The sequence below is a fragment of the Phyllobates terribilis genome, unplaced genomic scaffold (assembly GCF_046119375.1).
Source record: "Phyllobates terribilis strain yellow unplaced genomic scaffold, ASM4611937v1 Scaffold_2__4_contigs__length_985480577, whole genome shotgun sequence".
Lineage (NCBI taxonomy): Eukaryota > Metazoa > Chordata > Amphibia > Anura > Dendrobatidae > Phyllobates > Phyllobates terribilis.
Window position 1 is genome coordinate 468,261,582 of NW_027362762.1, and position 20,087 is coordinate 468,281,668.

Below are 20,087 nucleotides of genomic sequence, written 5' to 3' on the forward strand. Positions count from 1 at the left end.
TCATAAATATGGGATTATTTGCACTTATTCTAGTGGAATATTACACTGTGGAATCTGCATAAAATATATAAGGTGTTGAAATGAATTTCCTATGAGCTTTTGTCTGTGACGTATTACAAGGATCTAACATGGAAAATGACAAATAGCTGGATATTAACAGTAATAGATTTCCTAAAGTAGAAAAAACGTGGCGCTATCTAAGCGTAGTAAGATTTGATCAATTAAAAGGGTGAGATTTATGCAATCTGCTAATACCTAAAGAAAACAGGTGCACAGCATATTTCTTTTATTAAACGAGGGGTACCAACAATTTTTACCACGTGTGTATGCATAGCAATGTAAAAATGACTTGTACATATGTTCAGTTTTTTTAATTTCCTTTAACAGCTTCAGGCTTCCAAAGCCGCTGACGTTTTTCTATGTGCACATGTTCCAAAAGGGGTTGTACGGTCTCAGAAGAATAGTCTACAGTCACTCTATATGACTAAATACTTCCGAATCTTGACAGTGTTCAATGTGCACACTCTCACAATTCCCCTGTATTCCCCATTTGGTTGGATAGCGACATAAGCACATGTATGAAATTTGCATGCCTGTGGTCATGCCGACTTAACATCTATACTTCTCTCAGTTGAAGAGAATTTGAATGAAATAGAAGATCAAACTAGTGAGCATGTGACCACAGTGAGTATACGCTTCAATAAAAGAAAAGTCGGATAAAACTAGTGAGCATGTGACTACAGTGAATAAAAGGGAAGTATGATGAAACAAGTGAGCATATGACTACAATGAATAAAAGGGAAGTATGATGAAACAAGTGAGCATATGACTACAATGAATAAAAGGGAAGTATGATGAAACAAGTGAGCATATGACTACAATGAATAAAAGGGAAGTATGATGAAACAAGTGAGCATATGACTACAATGAATAAAAGGGAAGTATGATGAAACAAGTGAGCATATGACTACAATGAATAAAAGGGAAGTATGATGAAACAAGTGAGCATGTGACTACAATGAATAAAAGGGAAGTATGATGAAACAAGTGAGCATATGACTACAATGAATAAAAGGGAAGTATGATGAAACAAGTGAGCATATGACTACAATGAATAAAAGGGAAGTATGATGAAACAAATGAGCATATGACTACAATGAATAAAAGGGAAGTATGATGAAACAAATGAGCATATGACTACAATGAATAAAAGGGAAGTATGATGAAACAAATGAGCATATGACTACAATGAATAAAAGGGAAGTATGATGAAACAAATGAGCATATGACTACAATGAATAAAAGGGAAGTATGATGAAACAAATGAGCATATGACTACAATGAATAAAAGGGAAGTATGATGAAACAAATGAGCATATGACTACAGTGAATAAAAGGGAAGTATGATGAAACAAATGAGCATATGACTACAATGAATAAAAGGGAAGTATGATGAAACAAGTGAGCATATGACTACAGTGAATAAAAGGGAAGTATGATGAAACAAGTGAGCATATGACTACAATGAATAAAAGGGAAGTATGATGAAACAAGTGAGCATATGACTACAATGAATAAAAGGGAAGTATGATGAAACAAGTGAGCATATGACTACAATGAATAAAAGGGAAGTATGATGAAACAAGTGAGCATATGACTACAATGAATAAAAGGGAAGTATGATGAAACAAATGAGCATATGACTACAATGAATAAAAGGGAAGTATGATGAAACAAATGAGCATATGACTACAATGAATAAAAGGGAAGTATGATGAAACAAATGAGCATATGACTACAATGAATAAAAGGGAAGTATGATGAAACAAATGAGCATATGACTACAATGAATAAAAGGGAAGTATGATGAAACAAATGAGCATATGACTACAATGAATAAAAGGGAAGTATGATGAAACAAATGAGCATATGACTACAGTGAATAAAAGGGAAGTATGATGAAACAAATGAGCATATGACTACAATGAATAAAAGGGAAGTATGATGAAACAAGTGAGCATATGACTACAGTGAATAAAAGGGAAGTATGATGAAACAAGTGAGCATATGACTACAATGAATAAAAGGGAAGTATGATGAAACAAGTGAGCATATGACTACAATGAATAAAAGGGAAGTATGATGAAACAAGTGAGCATATGACTACAATGAATAAAAGGGAAGTATGATGAAACAAGTGAGCATATGACTACAATGAATAAAAGGGAAGTATGATGAAACAAGTGAGCATATGACTACAGTGAATAAAAGGGAAGTATGATGAAACAAATGAGCATATGACTACAATGAATAAAAGGGAAGTATGATGAAACAAGTGAGCATATGACTACAGTGAATAAAAGGGAAGTATGATGAAACAAGTGAGCATATGACTACAATGAATAAAAGGGAAGTATGATGAAACAAGTGAGCATATGACTACAATGAATAAAAGGGAAGTATGATGAAACAAGTGAGCATATGACTACAATGAATAAAAGGGAAGTATGATGAAACAAGTGAGCATATGACTACAGTGAATAAAAGGGAAGTATGATGAAACAAATGAGCATATGACTACAATGAATAAAAGGGAAGTATGATGAAACAAGTGAGCATATGACTACAGTGAATAAAAGGGAAGTATGATGAAACAAGTGAGCATATGACTACAATGAATAAAAGGGAAGTATGATGAAACAAGTGAGCATATGACTACAGTGAATAAAAGGGAAGTATGATGAAACAAGTGAGCATATGACTACAATGAATAAAAGGGAAGTATGATGAAACAAGTGAGCATGTGACTACAATGAATAAAAGGGAAGTATGATGAAACAAGTGAGCATATGACTACAATGAATAAAAGGGCAGTATGATGAAACAAATGAGCATATGACTACAATGAATAAAAGGGAAGTATGATGAAACAAGTGAGCATATGACTACAGTGAATAAAAGGGCAGTATGATGAAACAAATGAGCATATGACTACAATGAATAAAAGGGAAGTATGATGAAACAAGTGAGCATATGACTACAATGAATAAAAGGGAAGTATGATGAAACAAATGAGCATATGACTACAATGAATAAAAGGGAAGTATGATGAAACAAATGAGCATATGACTACAATGAATAAAAGGGAAGTATGATGAAACAAGTGAGCATATGACTACAGTGAATAAAAGGGAAGTATGATGAAACAAGTGAGCATATGACTACAATGAATAAAAGGGAAGTATGATGAAACAAGTGAGCATATGACTACAATGAATAAAAGGGAAGTATGATGAAACAAGTGAGCATATGACTACAATGAATAAAAGGGCAGTATGATGAAACAAATGAGCATATGACTACAATGAATAAAAGGGAAGTATGATGAAACAAGTGAGCATATGACTACAATGAATAAAAGGGAAGTATGATGAAACAAGTGAGCATATGACTACAATGAATAAAAGGGAAGTATGATGAAACAAGTGAGCATATGACTACAATGAATAAAAGGGAAGTAGGAAGAAACTAGTGAGCATATGACTACAGTGAATAAAAGGGAAGTATGATGAAACAAGTGAGCATATGACTACAGTGAATAAAAGGGAAGTATGATGAAACAAGTGAGCATATGACTACAATGAATAAAAGGGAAGTATGATGAAACAAGTGAGCATATGACTACAATGAATAAAAGGGAAGTAGGAAGAAACTAGTGAGCATATGACTACAGTGAATAAAAGGGAAGTATGATGAAACAAGTGAGCATATGACTACAGTGAATAAAAGGGAAGTATGATGAAACAAGTGAGCATATGACTACAATGAATAAAAGGGAAGTATGATGAAACAAGTGAGCATATGACTACAATGAATAAAAGGGAAGTATGATGAAACAAGTGAGCATATGACTACAGTGAATAAAAGGGAAGTATGATGAAACAAGTGAGCATATGACTACAATGAATAAAAGGGAAGTATGATGAAACAAGTGAGCATATGACTACAATGAATAAAAGGGAAGTATGATGAAACAAGTGAGCATATGACTACAATGAATAAAAGGGAAGTAGGAAGAAACTAGTGAGCATGTGTTAGGAGGGCGGTTGCAGACAACTTTATTTTAACGGAACGCAACCGACCCCGGGGTCCGCGATGCAGCCTAATGGACTGCTGCCGAACACTTTCCGGGTGGAAAGGAGAAAGCGACAACTAAACAGATAACCCGTCCGTGGGTAAAGACCGGACAGGGTAAAGCTGTACGCTCTATCTCCGTAAACTGCACAGAGGAGAGAGCGACCGGCGACGCACCTAACAAATATCTTAACCCTTCGTGTTAAGGCACACGGAAGGGTAAGACGGTTCGCACAATCTCCAAGAACCGCAGGGAAACGTGCGTCCGTGGGAACAGCAGTAGCCCTGTCGTTGATACAGGTGCTACGCTATGGGGATTGGTGCTAAAGCGGTTCACACAATCTCCAAGAACCGCAGGGAGACGTGTGACCGGACTAGGAGCAGTAGCCCTGTTCTGTGTGTATGTGGGTGTGATACCCGCCGGGTATTCATACACTCAGCCGGCGTGCTACCGGACTGAGCAGACCCGCTCTATATGGCTACCTGCCTGCATAAAGCTATGGCTCTTAGACGAGCCCAAGAGTTTCAGCGTGCACACCACAAACAACCAGCTCAAAAGATCTGAGCGTGTCGCCATCTTTGTGGGCGGGCCTTTTAAAGACTAAGCCCTGCCCACCGACGCGCTATTGGTGACGTTAACCTTGAACCAATCAGGCGGTGCCAGGTCACCGGGTCAGGTGGGTGCCAACCCACCAATCATGAGCCGCCAGGTCACAGACATGCTCAGTGCGGCAAAACCTGGATTTAGATTCCACAAGCCCTGTCTCACTCTGCAACCCAGGCTTAACATTGCTAGGCACAACTACCTGGGAGACAAACAGCATCAGCCCTGGCTGGACTGAAATGGGAGACCACAGAAGGTCCTGGACCTATTTCAAATCCAGCACCAGACCGACACCTAACAGCATGTAACTACAGTGAATAAAAGGGAAGTAAGAAGAAACTAGTGAGCATATGACCATAGTGAATATACTAGTGAGTAAACTCTTCAATAAAAGAGAAGTTAGATGTAACTAGTGAGCAATGTGACTACAGGTATGGAAATCACATACATGTGCTCACGTGATCCCCTGCATGGGGAATACAGGGTAATTGTGACATTGTGTGCATCACATACTATCATGATTTGGCAATCGACTGCAGATGTTTCTTCCAAGGTTGGACAACCCTTTTAAATGGGATGCCTATACAAATATATAAACCAGTACAAAACTATTTGGTGATATGAAAACTAAACAAAATCTTTGCCCAGGGTCAAATAAAAATGAGCTACACAGTTGGCATACATTTGGCTGGTAAAGCCGGTGGGCATATTGGAATATACGCTTTGAGATTTTCATGGCATTTTTGTCAAATTTCCACCACAGACCTGGTATGTATTTTACTGTAAAGATATGAATAGTACTACTGCTCAGAGCCCATAATGGCATGAAAACTAGGCCAGTGCCTAACATATACTAAACAGAGAATAACTAGTGCTCGTTAGTCTTACTGTTTAAAGCCACAGCTTATAGGGGAGGGCAGATGAAGTAGTTGCCCCCAGGGCATTAGAGGGGATGCACTACCTATAAATGATACTTAATAGGAGGGGTTGCCGTTTCCAGATTTTTCATTGGGGCTCAGGAGATTTAGGTTACACCTTTGTCAGTATTATTTGTACTCTTACTGCAAGAAACTCTCAGTTTATCATCTTCTCGTTATATAAATCTTCGCTGTGCTTTATAACTGCCTCACTGTGGCTTTGTTAAATGCGAAACCTCAATACTTCCCAAGATTAGTATTGTCAAACAGTAATGAAAAAAACTCAAATGACAAAAAGCACAGCTTGTCAGTTCTGCCTTTTGGGATATCTGTGCTTCTATGAATACAACTGCAAAGCTTGATAGACTAAGGAAACAGATACATCTTCTCATGAATCATTCATATGGCAAAAGTCGGCATACTGTAATAAACAAGACTAGATTATGCCGCCTGAGCTAAAAAATAGCAAAAACACATTTATTAAGATTGGTGCTTCATGTCAGTATAAAACTGTAAGTTGTGTCAAACTGATTAAAAGGCACATATTTTGTAATTGATATGGTGCATACTGATCTTATTTTCCTCACTAATATAGTATCGTCATATCCACAGTGCTTTATGGACAACATCAATGCTGTCCCCATTGGGGCTCACAATCTGTATTCCCTATCAGTATGTCTTTGGGGTGTGGGATAAAACCGGAGAACCCGGAGCAAACCCACCCAAACACAGGGAGAACATACAAACTCCTTACAGATGTTGTCTTTGATGGGATTTAAAGCCAAGACCCCAGTCCTGCAAAGCAACGATACTAGCCCCTTAGCCACCATGCTGCTCAATCTATGTCTGCTAGAATAGAATTGGCTCACTAATTTTTTCTGAAAACCTGATAAACATGTAGGAAATACAAAGACCATACTCACTTCAATTAAACCCAGGCATAAGTCAAGACTATCAGGGGCCAATTATAGCACCAATATGGCATGCAGCATCATTTGTGACTAATTAATTGAAAAAAGTCAATAGAAAAATTCCTACCTAAGCGTTTGTGGAGCCGAAAATTTTCCAACTACATTTTCCACTGACTCTGACCCTGACACACAAATACAAAGAATGCAAAGTGTAACTAAACTAAAGGCCCCCATTACATATTAGACTAACGTCAGCCGAACCTGCCGATACTACGCTCACAATGGTGTAGGAGGAGTGCCGGATCATCATATGAAAGGGTTGCTTATAGTCCTATGTAGTCAGCTTGTTATAGATTTTGGTTCTCGGATTACTTCAAGCAATTGGGGAGGAAATTGTAATTCTGCCTGGCAGCCATTCATATCGGTGAAGTGGTTGCAAAGAGTCCACCATAATGAAAACTATACTGGCTAACAGTAGGGTTCCTGAAAGGGACAATTTCCTATATTTTTTTAAGCATATATACTGTAAGTGCAACATATCTAAAATACAAAATGTGCACAGAAATATACAATTTCGACTATAGCAAGACTGATTTCTCATATTTATCTACTTAGATGACGTCAGTTCTGTATTTACTTTAAGCATTTTTCAACTTAAGGTAGAGTCTGATTATTGGGTACATTTTTCACAGTTAAGAATTGGTTATAAAAAACATTCCTGTAAATATATCAATTCTGTGATTTTCACTCACCTTGGTATTGTGCACTGAAACCCTTCTGTCTATGATTGCCATCAGAAGTGAAGTGAATTCGTAGCCAATTCTTGCTGCTGATGACTGGAGGTGGTAAGTTTGATCCTGTAAACCTGAAAGAGAAACATAGATTTTAAGGAATGGGGACTACATTCATTCTCACATGTAATTAAACCTTACAGACTGTATCTAAGTACTCATTACAAACCATGCAATGAGTAAAATGGTTTTATGGGACCCAAATATTGATACCTGTGGCTTTATACACTGCTCAAAAAAATAAAGGGAACACTCAAATAACACATCCTAGATCTGAATGAATGAAATATTCTCATTGAATACTTTGTTCTGTACAAAGTTGAATGTGCTGACAACAAAATCACACAAAAATCATCAATGGAAATCAAATTTATTAACCAATGGAGGCCTGGATTTGGAGTCACCGCCAAAATTAAAGTGGAAAAACACACTACAGGCTGATCCAACTTTGATGTAATGTCCTTAAAACAAGTCAAAATGAGGCTCAGTATTGTGTGTGTGGCCTCCACATGCCAGTATGACCTCCCTACAACACCTGGGCATGCTCCTGATGAGGTTGCGGATGGTCTCCTGTGGGACCTCCTCCCAGACCTGGACTAAAGCATCCACCAACTCCTGGATAGTCTGTGGTGCAACGTGACGTTGGTGGATGGAGCGAGACATAATGTCCCACATGTGCTCAATCAGATTCAGGTCTGGGGAACTTGCGGACCAGTCCATAGCTTCAATGCCTTCATCTTACAGGAACTGCTGTCACACTCCAGCCACATGAGGTCTGGCATTGTCCTGCATTAGGAGGAACCCAGGGCCAACCGCACCAGCATATGGTCTCAGAAGAGGTCTGAGGATCTCACCTCGGTACCTCATGACAGTCAGACTACCTCTGGCATGCACATGGAGGGCTGTGCGGCCCTCCAAAGAAATGCCACCCCATATCATTACTGACCCACTGCCAAAGCGGTCATGCTGAAGGATGTTGCAAGCAACAGATCGATGTCCACAGCGTCTCCATACTCTGTCACACATGCTCAGTGTGAACCTGCTTTCATCTGTGAAGAGCACAGGGAGCCAGTGGCGACTTTGCCAATCCTAGTGTTCTGTGGCAAATGCAAAGCATCCTGCATGGTGTTAGGCTGTGAGCACAACCCCCATCTGTGGACGTCAAGCCCTCATACCACCCTCATGGAGTCGGTTTCTAACCGTTTGTGCATACACATGCACATTTGTGGCCTGCTGGAGGTCATTTTGCAGGGCTCTGGCTGTGCTCCTCTTGTTCCTCCTTGCACAAAGGTGGAGGTAGCCGTCCTGCTGCTGGGTTGTTGCCCTCCTACGCCCCCCACCACATCTCCTTTTGTACTGGCCTGTCTCCTGGTAGCGCCTCCAGTCTCTGGACACTACGCTGACAGACACAGCAAACCTTCTTGCCACAGCTCACATTGATGTGCCATGCTGGATGAGCTGCACTACCTGAGCAACTTCTGTTGGTTGTAGAGTCCGTCTCATGCTACCACGAGTGTGAAAGCACAACCAACGTTCAAAAGTGACCGAAACATCAGCCAGAAAGCCTTTGTACTGAGAAGTGGTCTGTGGTCACCACCTGCAGAACCACTCCTTTATTGAGGGTGTCTTGATAATTGCCAATAAATTCCATTTATAGTCTATTCCATTTGCACAACAGCATGTGAAATTGATTGTCAATCAGTGTTGCTTCCTAAGTGGACAGTTTGATTTCACAGAAGTTTGATTTACTTGGAGTTATATTCTGTTGTTTAAGTGTTCCCTTTATTTTTTACAGCAGTGTATAAAGAAATATTAGATTTCAGTTTTGTTGTAGCTATTGTGTAGCTAGTGTAGCTAGAAGGAGTTGGAAATGGATATATATTCGACATACACAGCATGCATGGCTTTCTGCAAAGAAAAGATTAGACAAAGATAACTGTCTACAGAAAAGTGTTGTTTAGAGGTTACATCATATTCCAATGCTACATTGTTGTTGTGAGCAAAATCTTTACTTCAGGATGTTACATGTTGTCACATTGCAGACAAAAATTGTACAAACTTCTAAAAAACCTTCACACTTCAATATTTTACTCTGATTCCAAGCCATACATTGTTTATTTTGTATTAGTAATGATCAAAGCTGCCAAAATATAACTTTGGTATTTTGCTCGATTTTGACCTGGAAATTCGATTTCCATTGAATTTATTCTAAGTGAATCGAATGTACACCATTATGGCCTGAGGTCTCTGAAGACCCAAGAGCATAAAAAACTAAGTAAAATACAATGAAAAAATTATGTTGACCCAAACCTCACCTACATTATCCTGTCTATCAGCGTTGCTTTGGTCTAGTTGTCTTCTTTGGTCTGGTCACCGGTGTTGTTTTCACTGGTCCATCTTCAGCATCTTCCTGACTCCTGAGCCCAACAGCTCAGCTTCTGAAACCCAACAGCTTTGGGGTCTCTTATGTTGACTAAGCTGTGACATTATCAGGTTTCATGACCTTGTGATTTCACAGCCTAATCAGCACAGGAGCTGCCAGAGATACCATGTGCCAGAAGACACTAAAAATGACCCAGTGAAGACCACCCTTGTGAGAGAATTAAAACAGACAGATAAGGGCCAGGGTGAGCATTGAATTTTATTTTTTTTATTAGCTCTTTCCTGACTGCCTTTTTGACAAAATTTGCGTGAATTGAATAACAAAAAATTCTGATTCTGGTGATATTTTGTTGAAATTCAAGGCAAATTTCAATTTTCCTTGAAGCGATTTGCTCATCTCTAATTTTAATAGTTTTCTCAACATGGAATGTGTACAGTATATGTGAATATAATGTACATTAGATCAATGTCAGGACTAGCTGACAATCTAATGCCTATAAGAGCACTCCTACTTAGACAACTCCCTTGTGGTGGAAATTGCTCAAGTTTCCTGCAGTATCATCATGTAAGACAGGACAAGTCTTTCAGGGCAACAGACGCTCTTTGCAAATGTTCTCCACTCTCTTCATTAACTCATAATTCCCAAATAGGATATATAACAATGAATATTCTCAGCTAGGCAACCCTTTGAAAGAGTTGTTCAGGTAGGGACAAAAGTCTGCAGTTGTGGCGCCCCTGAGGGTTCGGTCGCCACAGGGGTACTGCATCTCTTTAATGAGGTGTGGTATCTCTCCTTCGAGGTAAGGATGGTGTAACTGTCAGGACCCCACCTCTGCATCCAACACTACATCTCTCCCACCTAAGGGGGGCTTATATGCACCAGGGTGCTGCCCCATCCGGGATAAGAGGAGATGGGGGAACCAAAGTTAGGGGGAACGTAGTAGTGGGTGAGGGTGGAGGACGCACATTTAGGTTACACAACAAATTCATATTTAATAAATAGCCATCTTGGGCTTATGGTCTTTTGATTGTGATCTTCATCACTGAACGTGGCTTTTTGTGTGAACCTGCAGTTGATGGGGACACGGTCCTCGTACTCTGGCCTTGAGGCGAGGAGCGGGTTAGATTTAACGATTGTCTCTACCTGGTCAAGGTCCCTATCCAAGAAGGGCTGGAGGGGAGCAGAGGAGACAGGCTCCACGGGCAAAAGGATCCCAGGGGGATGCAGATGGAGCGGTATACGCCACCTGTCCTCACTATTCTGGCCTAGTCAGAGGGATTCCTGCTGCAAAAGGGGTACCGGCCCCCGATATCTGACTCTGTCACTTTAAGTCTTAGTCGGAGAAGCCCGGAGGCTCAGTGGATCCCACCGGGTAAAGGACGGAGCGGATTCGCCACCCGTACCCTTGTTCTGTGCATAGACCAGAGGGAGACCCGGCCTTACCACACGTACCACATACGGACAGGAGAGGACTTAGCGAGGAGTCTAGGAACACTCTGGTGCGGGGTCCTGGCCAAAGCACCTGAACTACCCGGAGGTTGTCGGACCCCCCGGTCCTGGTGGCTGCAGCGCGCCGTGAGGAGCAGGGAGAAGCCTTGCAGCTGTGCATTCTACCGTGAGTAAATCTTGGAAGACTACCCCTATGGCCTCCGGTTTCTTATTGCAACGCGGCACCGCACGACACCACATCACATCTCCCACTACAATTCCCATCCTCCTGTTCCCTCTGCCCTGAGGCCCTGCTCCGCCTGTGGGGAGTAGTACCATCTTCTGCTGCCATTACATCCCGCCTCAGAGGACTGAACGCAGTGCTGGTAGGGGATCACCAGAAACCACAGGTGGCGTAGTCATTGAATCCACTCGATTAACACCAAACCCTGAAAGTCCATTACATCTTTTATTGTGACGGCCCAGGGCACAGAACGGGTCCAGGCCATGGCTACAACCCACCAAACATCTGACCCGGCTCCGAGTACCCTCATCTCCCAAGGTGGGCTGCAAGCATCGTCACACAGTCACTGTATGTGACTGTAGACTGCCAAATCTTGACAGGATGTGGTAAACAAGCTTTCAAGATTCCCCGATATTACCCGAGCTTTCCATGCTTGCAGTCAAGTGCAGCCAGGAGTCATATGGTTTCTCTCAAATGTCTTCTATTGAGAAAAGCCGGATAAGTCTAGTTGGCATGTGCCCAGTAGTATACAAATTGGATACATGTGGTCATGTGATGGCCAACTAGCATGGGGAATACCAGGGAATCATGACAGTGCGCATACAGAAAGTGTCTGCAGACTTTTGTCTGAAGCCTAGACGACCACTTTAAGGTTTTTTTTTTTAAAAAATATATGTTTTTTTTTTACAGGTTTTTAAAAATGTTCTATTTTTATTATATACATTTCTTATGTTTTTTAATATCCTCTAGAGAATCCAATGGGAAAATACATGGAAAAAACCACAACAACACACTCTGACCATTGTTGCATAGGAAAAAAATACTGAAACAAAAAAAAACATCAAAAAATGCTTCAAAAGTGTAATAAAAACACTATGCAAAAAAATGCACTGATAGTAGAGGGTTTTCTATTTTCCTATTGGCTAACAGCCAACACTTGCCTGAAAATTTTTGGCTCAAAAATGTAATAAATTAATAATAAAGGACATTTTACTGTAAGATATAATAAAGACCAATTTATAATTTATGACTCTAGATTTAAATGATTTTGGCAACAAATAAGACTTGCATGATCTAGCAAAACTAAGACTTGAACATGAAAACCCATTCTTGAGTTCTTCATGTTTTCCATGAGTGTTCAGCACAATCAGAGAACAAATACTTAGGTTATTGTATTGCATGAGCCCTTCGGTGTGCTTATTGAGGAGAGTCTCACTCATTAAGAAGTGGGGCCACTTGAAAAGCAGACTATTGTTTATTAGATAATAAGCCAGAATCCACTATGACTATTATGCCAGCGTTCATCCATATTATCCTAGTCATAGAGGTTAAACAATGCTCGCAAGTAAAATATTTCATTAAAATGTCACTTTGTGTTCTGAAAACTCTAATCCTTCTCATTTATATTTTCAAGTCTGAATCTATGCTGATAATATATGTTTAAAGTCTAATTATGTGTGGAAAGCTGGCGGGGTAATCAGTTTAGACACTCCACGCAGAATGAACCTCTTGTCTGCATACTCTACCATAGAACAGACGTATACAGAATACACATGTGCACAAAGCAATTTATACTTAGCTGCTCAAAAAAACAATAATACAACAATAAAAATAGAGTAAAAAAAGGGTCTTTCTTAAAAAAAAGACCTCCTGAGTTGTAAAGTGACCTAAGGGGAATTACTTCTGAAGTGTGTACCAGTCATAAAATTATGGTTCTTTTTAAGGCAAAATGACTCAGTAAATAATAGGGACGTATACCTAAGCTGGCAATTTAGAATTATGGTGGTTGAATGGGTCTCTTCAAGTGAAAACTGCTAAAGTGGCATGTTCTTCTATATCTGCTGAAAATAATTTCTATACATGACTCTCGCACACCCACCTGGACTTCATTTTTATTTCAGAGCAACAATAGTAGCTGGTGGATTACAAAATCCTAAATATACTGGAGATTTTCTTCACTACAGACTACACCTGCCATCTGTGAGGAATTACTACCAAAAAAAAATCTACAATAAATTACATTGGTTTGTTCTAGTACAAATGCAAAAATACCTGAAGTAGGTCAATACTGAAATATCAAATGATGGAAGCACTGAGCCAAATAGATAATTTTTATTTTAATGCAGTTTGTCTATAAACTAAGACTACACTACAGATTAAAAGAAAATGAAGGCTACGTGGGGACTAAGGGTCTGTTTACACAGACGGACCGGCAGCACAATATGACGGCCATTCACAAAAATTTTACTGATTGGCGGTCGTTTGCATACCTGTTTACACAGGCAGACCTAAGTAAACAATGTGCACTGAGCAATCAATACAAGATCACTTGGTGCACATAGGCTCCCATAGTTCTCGGAAGTTCGAGCCCTATTTACCCAGGACCAATGCACTGTCGAGAATGATGATCTTTCATGATGTATAAAGACTAGTGTTGAGCCACCCCCATAGTATTCGGGTTCGGTTCGGTTCGTCGAACACCGGGATGTTCGAGGAACTGTTCGTCGAACTGTTCGTCGAACACCTTAGAACACCGTCGAACACCGTTAAAACCAATGGCAGGCAAACAAAAACACAAAGAAACACATAGAAAACACCTTCAAAGGTGTTCAAAAGCTGACAAACTGCTCAGAAGACGCTCTCTTTAAAAAAAGTCGGCCGGCAATTCAGCAGCGGCATACACCGGTACCCGACAATTTAGACAAGAAGGAATAGAGCATCACACATAAATTAGATAGATAGAAACATGTCAGTCACATATATAAGAAGTACAGTGATAGTGTTGATTACTGTACTTGTCATTTAGTGTAAAGGATTTATTAAAAAAAATATTAGTGTTTTCATGCACCGTCTCTTTAAAAAGCCGGACGGCAATTCAGCAGCGGTACCCGACAATTTAGAACAGAAAGAATAGAGCTTCACACATAGATTAGATAGATAGAAACATGTCAGTCACATATATAATAAGTACAGTGACACTGTTGCTTACTGTACTTGTCATTTAGTGTAAAGGATTTATTTAAAAAAATAATAGTGTTTTCATGCACTGTCTCTTTAAAGAAGCCGGCCGGCAATTCAGCAGCGGTACCCGACAATTTAGAACAGAAAAATAGAGCATCACACATAGATTAGATAGATAGAAACATGTCAGTCACATATATAAGAAGTACAGTGACAATGTTGGTTACTGTACTTGTCATTTAGTGTTAAAATAAAGGATTTCTTAAAACAAAAATTGGCGTTTGGTTCCCCGTAATTTTAGTCTCTAGCGGAGGTTAAGCAGACGGCTGGGGCAGATGTTTGAAGCCTGGGAAGGGGGTAATACCCATGGAGCTTCCCAGGCTACTAATATCAGCCCCCAGCTGAATACCTAGCCTTTACTAGCTATTAAAATGAGGACCCCCCCAAACAAATGATGTGGGTCCCCCCTATTTTAATAGCAAGCAAAGGCTAGGCAGACAGCTGGGGGCTGATATTAATAGCCCAGGAAGGGTGCCATGAATATTGGCCCCCTCCCAGGCTAGAAACACCAGCCGTCAGCCGCCCCAGAAATGGCGCATGCATAGGATGCACCAATTCTGGCACTTAGCCTCGCTCTTCCCACTGCCCTGTAGCGGTGGCAGTGGGGTAATAGGGTTGGGGTTGATGTCAGCTTATAATGCCAGCTGACATCAAGCCTAGGTTAGTAATGGAGAGGCGTCTATAAGATACCCCCATTACTAACCCCATAGTCAAAGTTAAAAAAAACACAAACACCCAGAATAAAGTCCTTTAATTGAAATAAACACACAATTCTTTATTGTTCTAAATTAAACCATACTTACCATGACGCCCATTCCAGCTGAAGCCAACGATCTCCTGCAATTAAAGAAAAATAATAAAGTAACATCATCCTTACCTTTCGATGGTTCCCAGGACAGCTCCAGCTCTGCTACATCGAGATGACAGGCTGGACCGCAGCAGAAAGCTGCCATCCAGCCTGTAATCCCGCAGACACTGAGAAGCGCAGGCATGCTTGCGCTCCTCAGTGTCTGGCTGTGACGGCATCCAGATGAGCCGACAATGAACTCAGCTCACCTCATGCACGTCACTGACAGCGTGGGAGAATTCTCCTGTGCATGCGGTGAGCGTGAAAGAATTCTCCTGCAGAAGCGCTGAGCGCAGGAGAATTTTCCCACGCTGTCAGTGACGTGCATGAGGTGAGCTGAGTTCATTGGACATGACCTCGGCTCATCTGGATGCCGTCACAGCCTGACACTGAGGAGCGCAAGCAAGCCTGCGCTTCTCAGTGTCTGTGGGATGACAGGCTGGATGGCAGCTTTCTGCTGCGGTCCAGCCTGTCATCTCGATGTAGCAAAGCTGGAGCTGTCCTGGGAACCATCGAAAGGTAAGGATGATGTTGCTTTATTATTTTTCTTTTATTGCAGGAGATCGTTGGCTTCAGCTGGAATGGGCGTGATGGTAAGTATGGTTTAATTTAGAACAATAAAGAATTGTGTGTTTATTTCAATTAAAGGACTTTATTCTGGGTGTTGTGTTTTTTTAAAATACTTTACTAGAAATTCATGGCGGTCATGTCTAATATTGGCGTGACCCCATGAATTTCGGGCTTAGGGCCGGCTGATAATGCCAAGCTGACCCTAACCCCTTTATTACCCAGTGAGCCACCGCACCAGGGCCCTGGATGAGTTGGGTACAGCGCCAGAAGATGGCGCTTCTATGAACGCGCCATTTTCCGGGGTGGCTGCAGACTGCAATTTGCAGCTGGTGGGGCCCAGAAAGCTTGGGTCTCCCTGCGCTGCAGATTCCAGCCCCCAGCTGCCTAGTTGTACCTGGCTGGACACAAAAATAGGGCGAAGCCCCACGTATTTTTTTTTTAAATTATTTCAGGAAATTGATGAAATAATTAAGAAAAAAAGGCCTTCCCTATATTGTTGTGTCGGGCCAGGTACAAATAGGCAGCTGGTGGTTGGGGGCTGCCCGTTCCTGCCTGCTGTACCTGGCTGGACACAAATATAGTGCGAAGCCCCACGTCAATTTTTTAAAATTATTTCAGGAAATTCATGAAATAATTTAAAAAAAATTGACGTGGGGCTTCGCACTATATTTGTGTCCAGCCAGGTACAGCAGTCAGGAACGGGCTGCCCCCAACCACTAGCAGCCTATTTGTGCCTGGCCAGACACAACAATATAGGGAAGCCCCTTTTTTCTTAATTATTTCATGAATTTCATGAAATAATAAAAAAAAAAAATACGTGGGGCTTCGCCCTATTTTTGTGTCCAGCCAGGTACAACTAGGCTGGAATCCGCAGCGCAGGGAAGCCCAAGCTTTCTGGGCCCCCCCCCCCCCGCTGCAAATTGCAGTCCGCAGCCACCCCGGAAAATGGCGCGTTCATAGAAGCGCCATCTTCTGGTGCTGTACTCACTGGTGGCTCACTGGGTAATAAAGCGGTTGGGGCCAGCTTGGCATTATCAGCTGGCCCTAAGCCCGAAATTCATGGGGTCACGCCAATATTAGACATGACCACCATGAATTTCTAGTAAAGTATTTAAAAAAAACACAACACCCAAAAAAAGTCCTTTAATTGAAATAAACACACAATTCTTTATTGTTCTAAATTAAACCATACTTACCATCACGCCCATTCCAGCTGAAGCCAATGATCTCCTGCAATAAAAGAAAAATAATAAAGCAACCTCATCCTTACCTTTCCATGGTTCCCACGACAGCTTCAGCTCTGCTACATCGAGATGACAGGCTGGTCCGCAGCAGAACGCTGCCATCCAGCTTGCCATGCCGCAGACACTGAGAAGCGCAGGCATGCTTGCACTCCTCAGTGTCTCGCTGTGACGGCATCCAGATGAGCCGAGTTCATGTCCAATGAACTCAGCTCACCTCATGTACGTCACTAACAGCGTGGGAAAATTCTCCTGCACTCAGCGCTTCAGCGTGAGAATTCTCCCACGCTGTCAGTGACGTGCATGAGGTGAGCTCATGTCCAATGATCTCAGCTCACCTCATGCACGTCACTGACAGCGTGGGAGAATTCTCACGCTGAAGCGCTGAGGGCAGGAGAATTTTCCCACGCTGTCAGTGACGTGCCTGAGGTGAGCCGAGTTCATTGGACATGAACTCGGCTCATCTTTATGCCGTCACAGCGAGACACTGAGGAGCGCAAGCATGCCTGCACTTCTCAGTGTGTGCGGCATGGCAAGCTGGATGGCAGCGTTCTGCTGCGATCCAGCCTGTTATGTGAATGTAGCAGAGCTGAAGCCATCGTGGGAACCATGGAAAGGTAAGGATGATGCTGCTTTATTATTTTATTTTTATTGCAGAAGACATTGGCTTCAGCTGGAATGGGCGTGATGGTAAGTATGGTTTAATTTAGAACAATAAAGAATTGTGTCTTTATTTCAATTAAAGGACTTTATTCTGGGTGTTTGTGTTTTTTTTTAACTTTGACTATGGGGTTAGTAATGGGGGTGTCTTATAGACGCCTCTCCATTACTAACCTGGGCTTGATGTCAGCTGGCATTATAAGCTGACATTCACCCCAGCCCTATTACCCCACTGCCACCGCTACAGGGCAGTGGGAAGAGCGAGGCTAAGTGCCAGAATTGGTGCATCCTATGGATGCGCCATTTCTGGGGCGGCTGACGGCTGGTGTTTCTAGCCTGGGAGGGGGCTAATATTCATGGCACCCTTCCTGGGCTATTATTATCAGCCCCCAGCTGTCTGTCTAGCCTTTGCTAGCTATTAAAATAGGGGGGACCCCACATCATTTTTTTAAGGGGTCCCCCATTTTAATAGCTAGTAAAGGCTAGGTATTCAGCTGGGGGCTGATATTAGTAGCCTGGGAAGCTCCGTGGGTATTACCCCCTTCCCAGGCTTCAAACATCTGCCCCAGCCGTCTGCTTAACCTCCGCTAGAGACTAAAATTACGGGGAACCCCACGCCAATTTTTTTTTTAATAAATCTTTTATTTTAACACTAAATGACAGGTACAGTAGTCAACACTGTCACTGTACTTCTTATATATGTGACTGAGATGTTTCTATCTATCTAATCTATGTGTGATTCTCTATTCTTTCTGTTATAAATTGTCGGGTACCGCTGATGAATTGCCGGCCGGATTTTTTAAAGAGACGGTGCATGAAAACACTAATATTTCTTTTAATAAATCCTTTACACTAAATGACAAGTACAGTAAGCAACACTCTCACTGCACTTCATATATATGTGACTGACATGTTTCTCTCTATCTAATCTATGTGTGATTCTCTATTCTTTCTGTTCTAAATTGTCGGGTACCGGTGTATGCCGCTGATGAATTGCCGGCTTTTCATGTTTCACTGTGAGCACTGTTCCCATCGATTTGGGCAATCACTGTAATGCCACAATCACCATGGCTGTGGCATTACAGTGAGTGGCAGACAATCCCTGCATGATTGGTGCTCTAAATAGCGCCAGACATGCAGGACACGCTTTTGGTGCACGAACAGTTATCGAACATAACCTCGAACAGCCGAATTTTTTGCAAATCGTTCGGGTTCGTCGAACGACTCGAACACCGCCCAAAACAGCTCGAATTTGAGATTGGCGAACAGTTCTAGTCGAACACCGCTCATCTCTAATAAAGACCACTTCACCCAATGATGGTGCTTGTTCATCGGGTGATCGGCAGCCTGCTTACAATGCAAGATAATTCTGAAACAGAGTTTTTAACAATGCTCATTCACGATTATCATGCAATGTCAATGCCCTTTTAAAGGGGTTTTCCCACGAATAATAGTTAATTTTAATCAATAGATCTTGGAATAATAATAACTTCCACTATTGGACGTGTTTAAATAAAATGTTGCTGTGCTGATATTATATGTAGCTGATGTAGCTGTGTCCCTGCTGTTTAATGGCTGTGTCTGACCATACAGGACCATGGTTTGATCATACCACAGAGACTGGTCAGGGGAGGACACAAAAATGTATACAGACATTACAGTGTGGGATTGTAGCTGATTTTTTCTTTAAATTAAAACATTGTGTAAAAACAGGCAGGGAAATGTTATACCTCACAGAAAGCAGCACCTGTGATCTCCTGCTGTAATGTCTGTATACTCTTTTGTGTCCTCTCCAGCCCAGGAGATGTGGTATGATCAGACCATGTTCCTGTACGGTCAGACACAGCCATTACACAGTACACAGCAGGGGCACATTTATAAGATTATCTCAGCACAGGAACATTTTATTTAAACACATCCAATTGTGGAAGTTATTATTATTCCAAGATCTATTGATTAAAATGAACTTTTGTTTGTGGGAAAACCTCTTTAAGTAAAGGCTAAATATAGAATATAACACCTCTGCACAATTCAGTAAGGTGTATTACACCATATCGATATATTGGGTCATTTGTATGAACAGACCATGGGGAGATTTGTTAAATTTAGATAGTAAAAATCTAAGCCAGAGAGGCAGAACTGCAGCCCCTCTATCACAGAAATGTTTCTCTTTCTCATGCTACGTCTTGGATATACACACTTTTTCCTATGTCTGATTAATAAAACATTGTGGACACATTTAGTGTGCTTGTTGGGAGGCAAACAAATATTGCTAACGTGATGTGATTATTGATAAAAAAAATACATATTACATATGTAGCATTTTTACCAGTTCC

General features: G+C 41.4%; 1 protein-coding gene across 2 annotated transcripts in view; it reads right to left on the minus strand.

Moving 5' to 3' along the window:
- CSMD2 (CUB and Sushi multiple domains 2) overlaps nt 1–20,087 on the minus strand; it is a 1,528,443-nt gene that overhangs the window by 506,916 nt on the left and 1,001,440 nt on the right. For both annotated transcript variants that reach the window (XM_073665735.1, XM_073665736.1), the window contains exon 6: nt 7,319–7,431. In XM_073665735.1, coding sequence (XP_073521836.1) covers nt 7,319–7,431 — 113 coding nt within the window. The remainder of the gene's footprint in view (nt 1–7,318; nt 7,432–20,087) is intronic.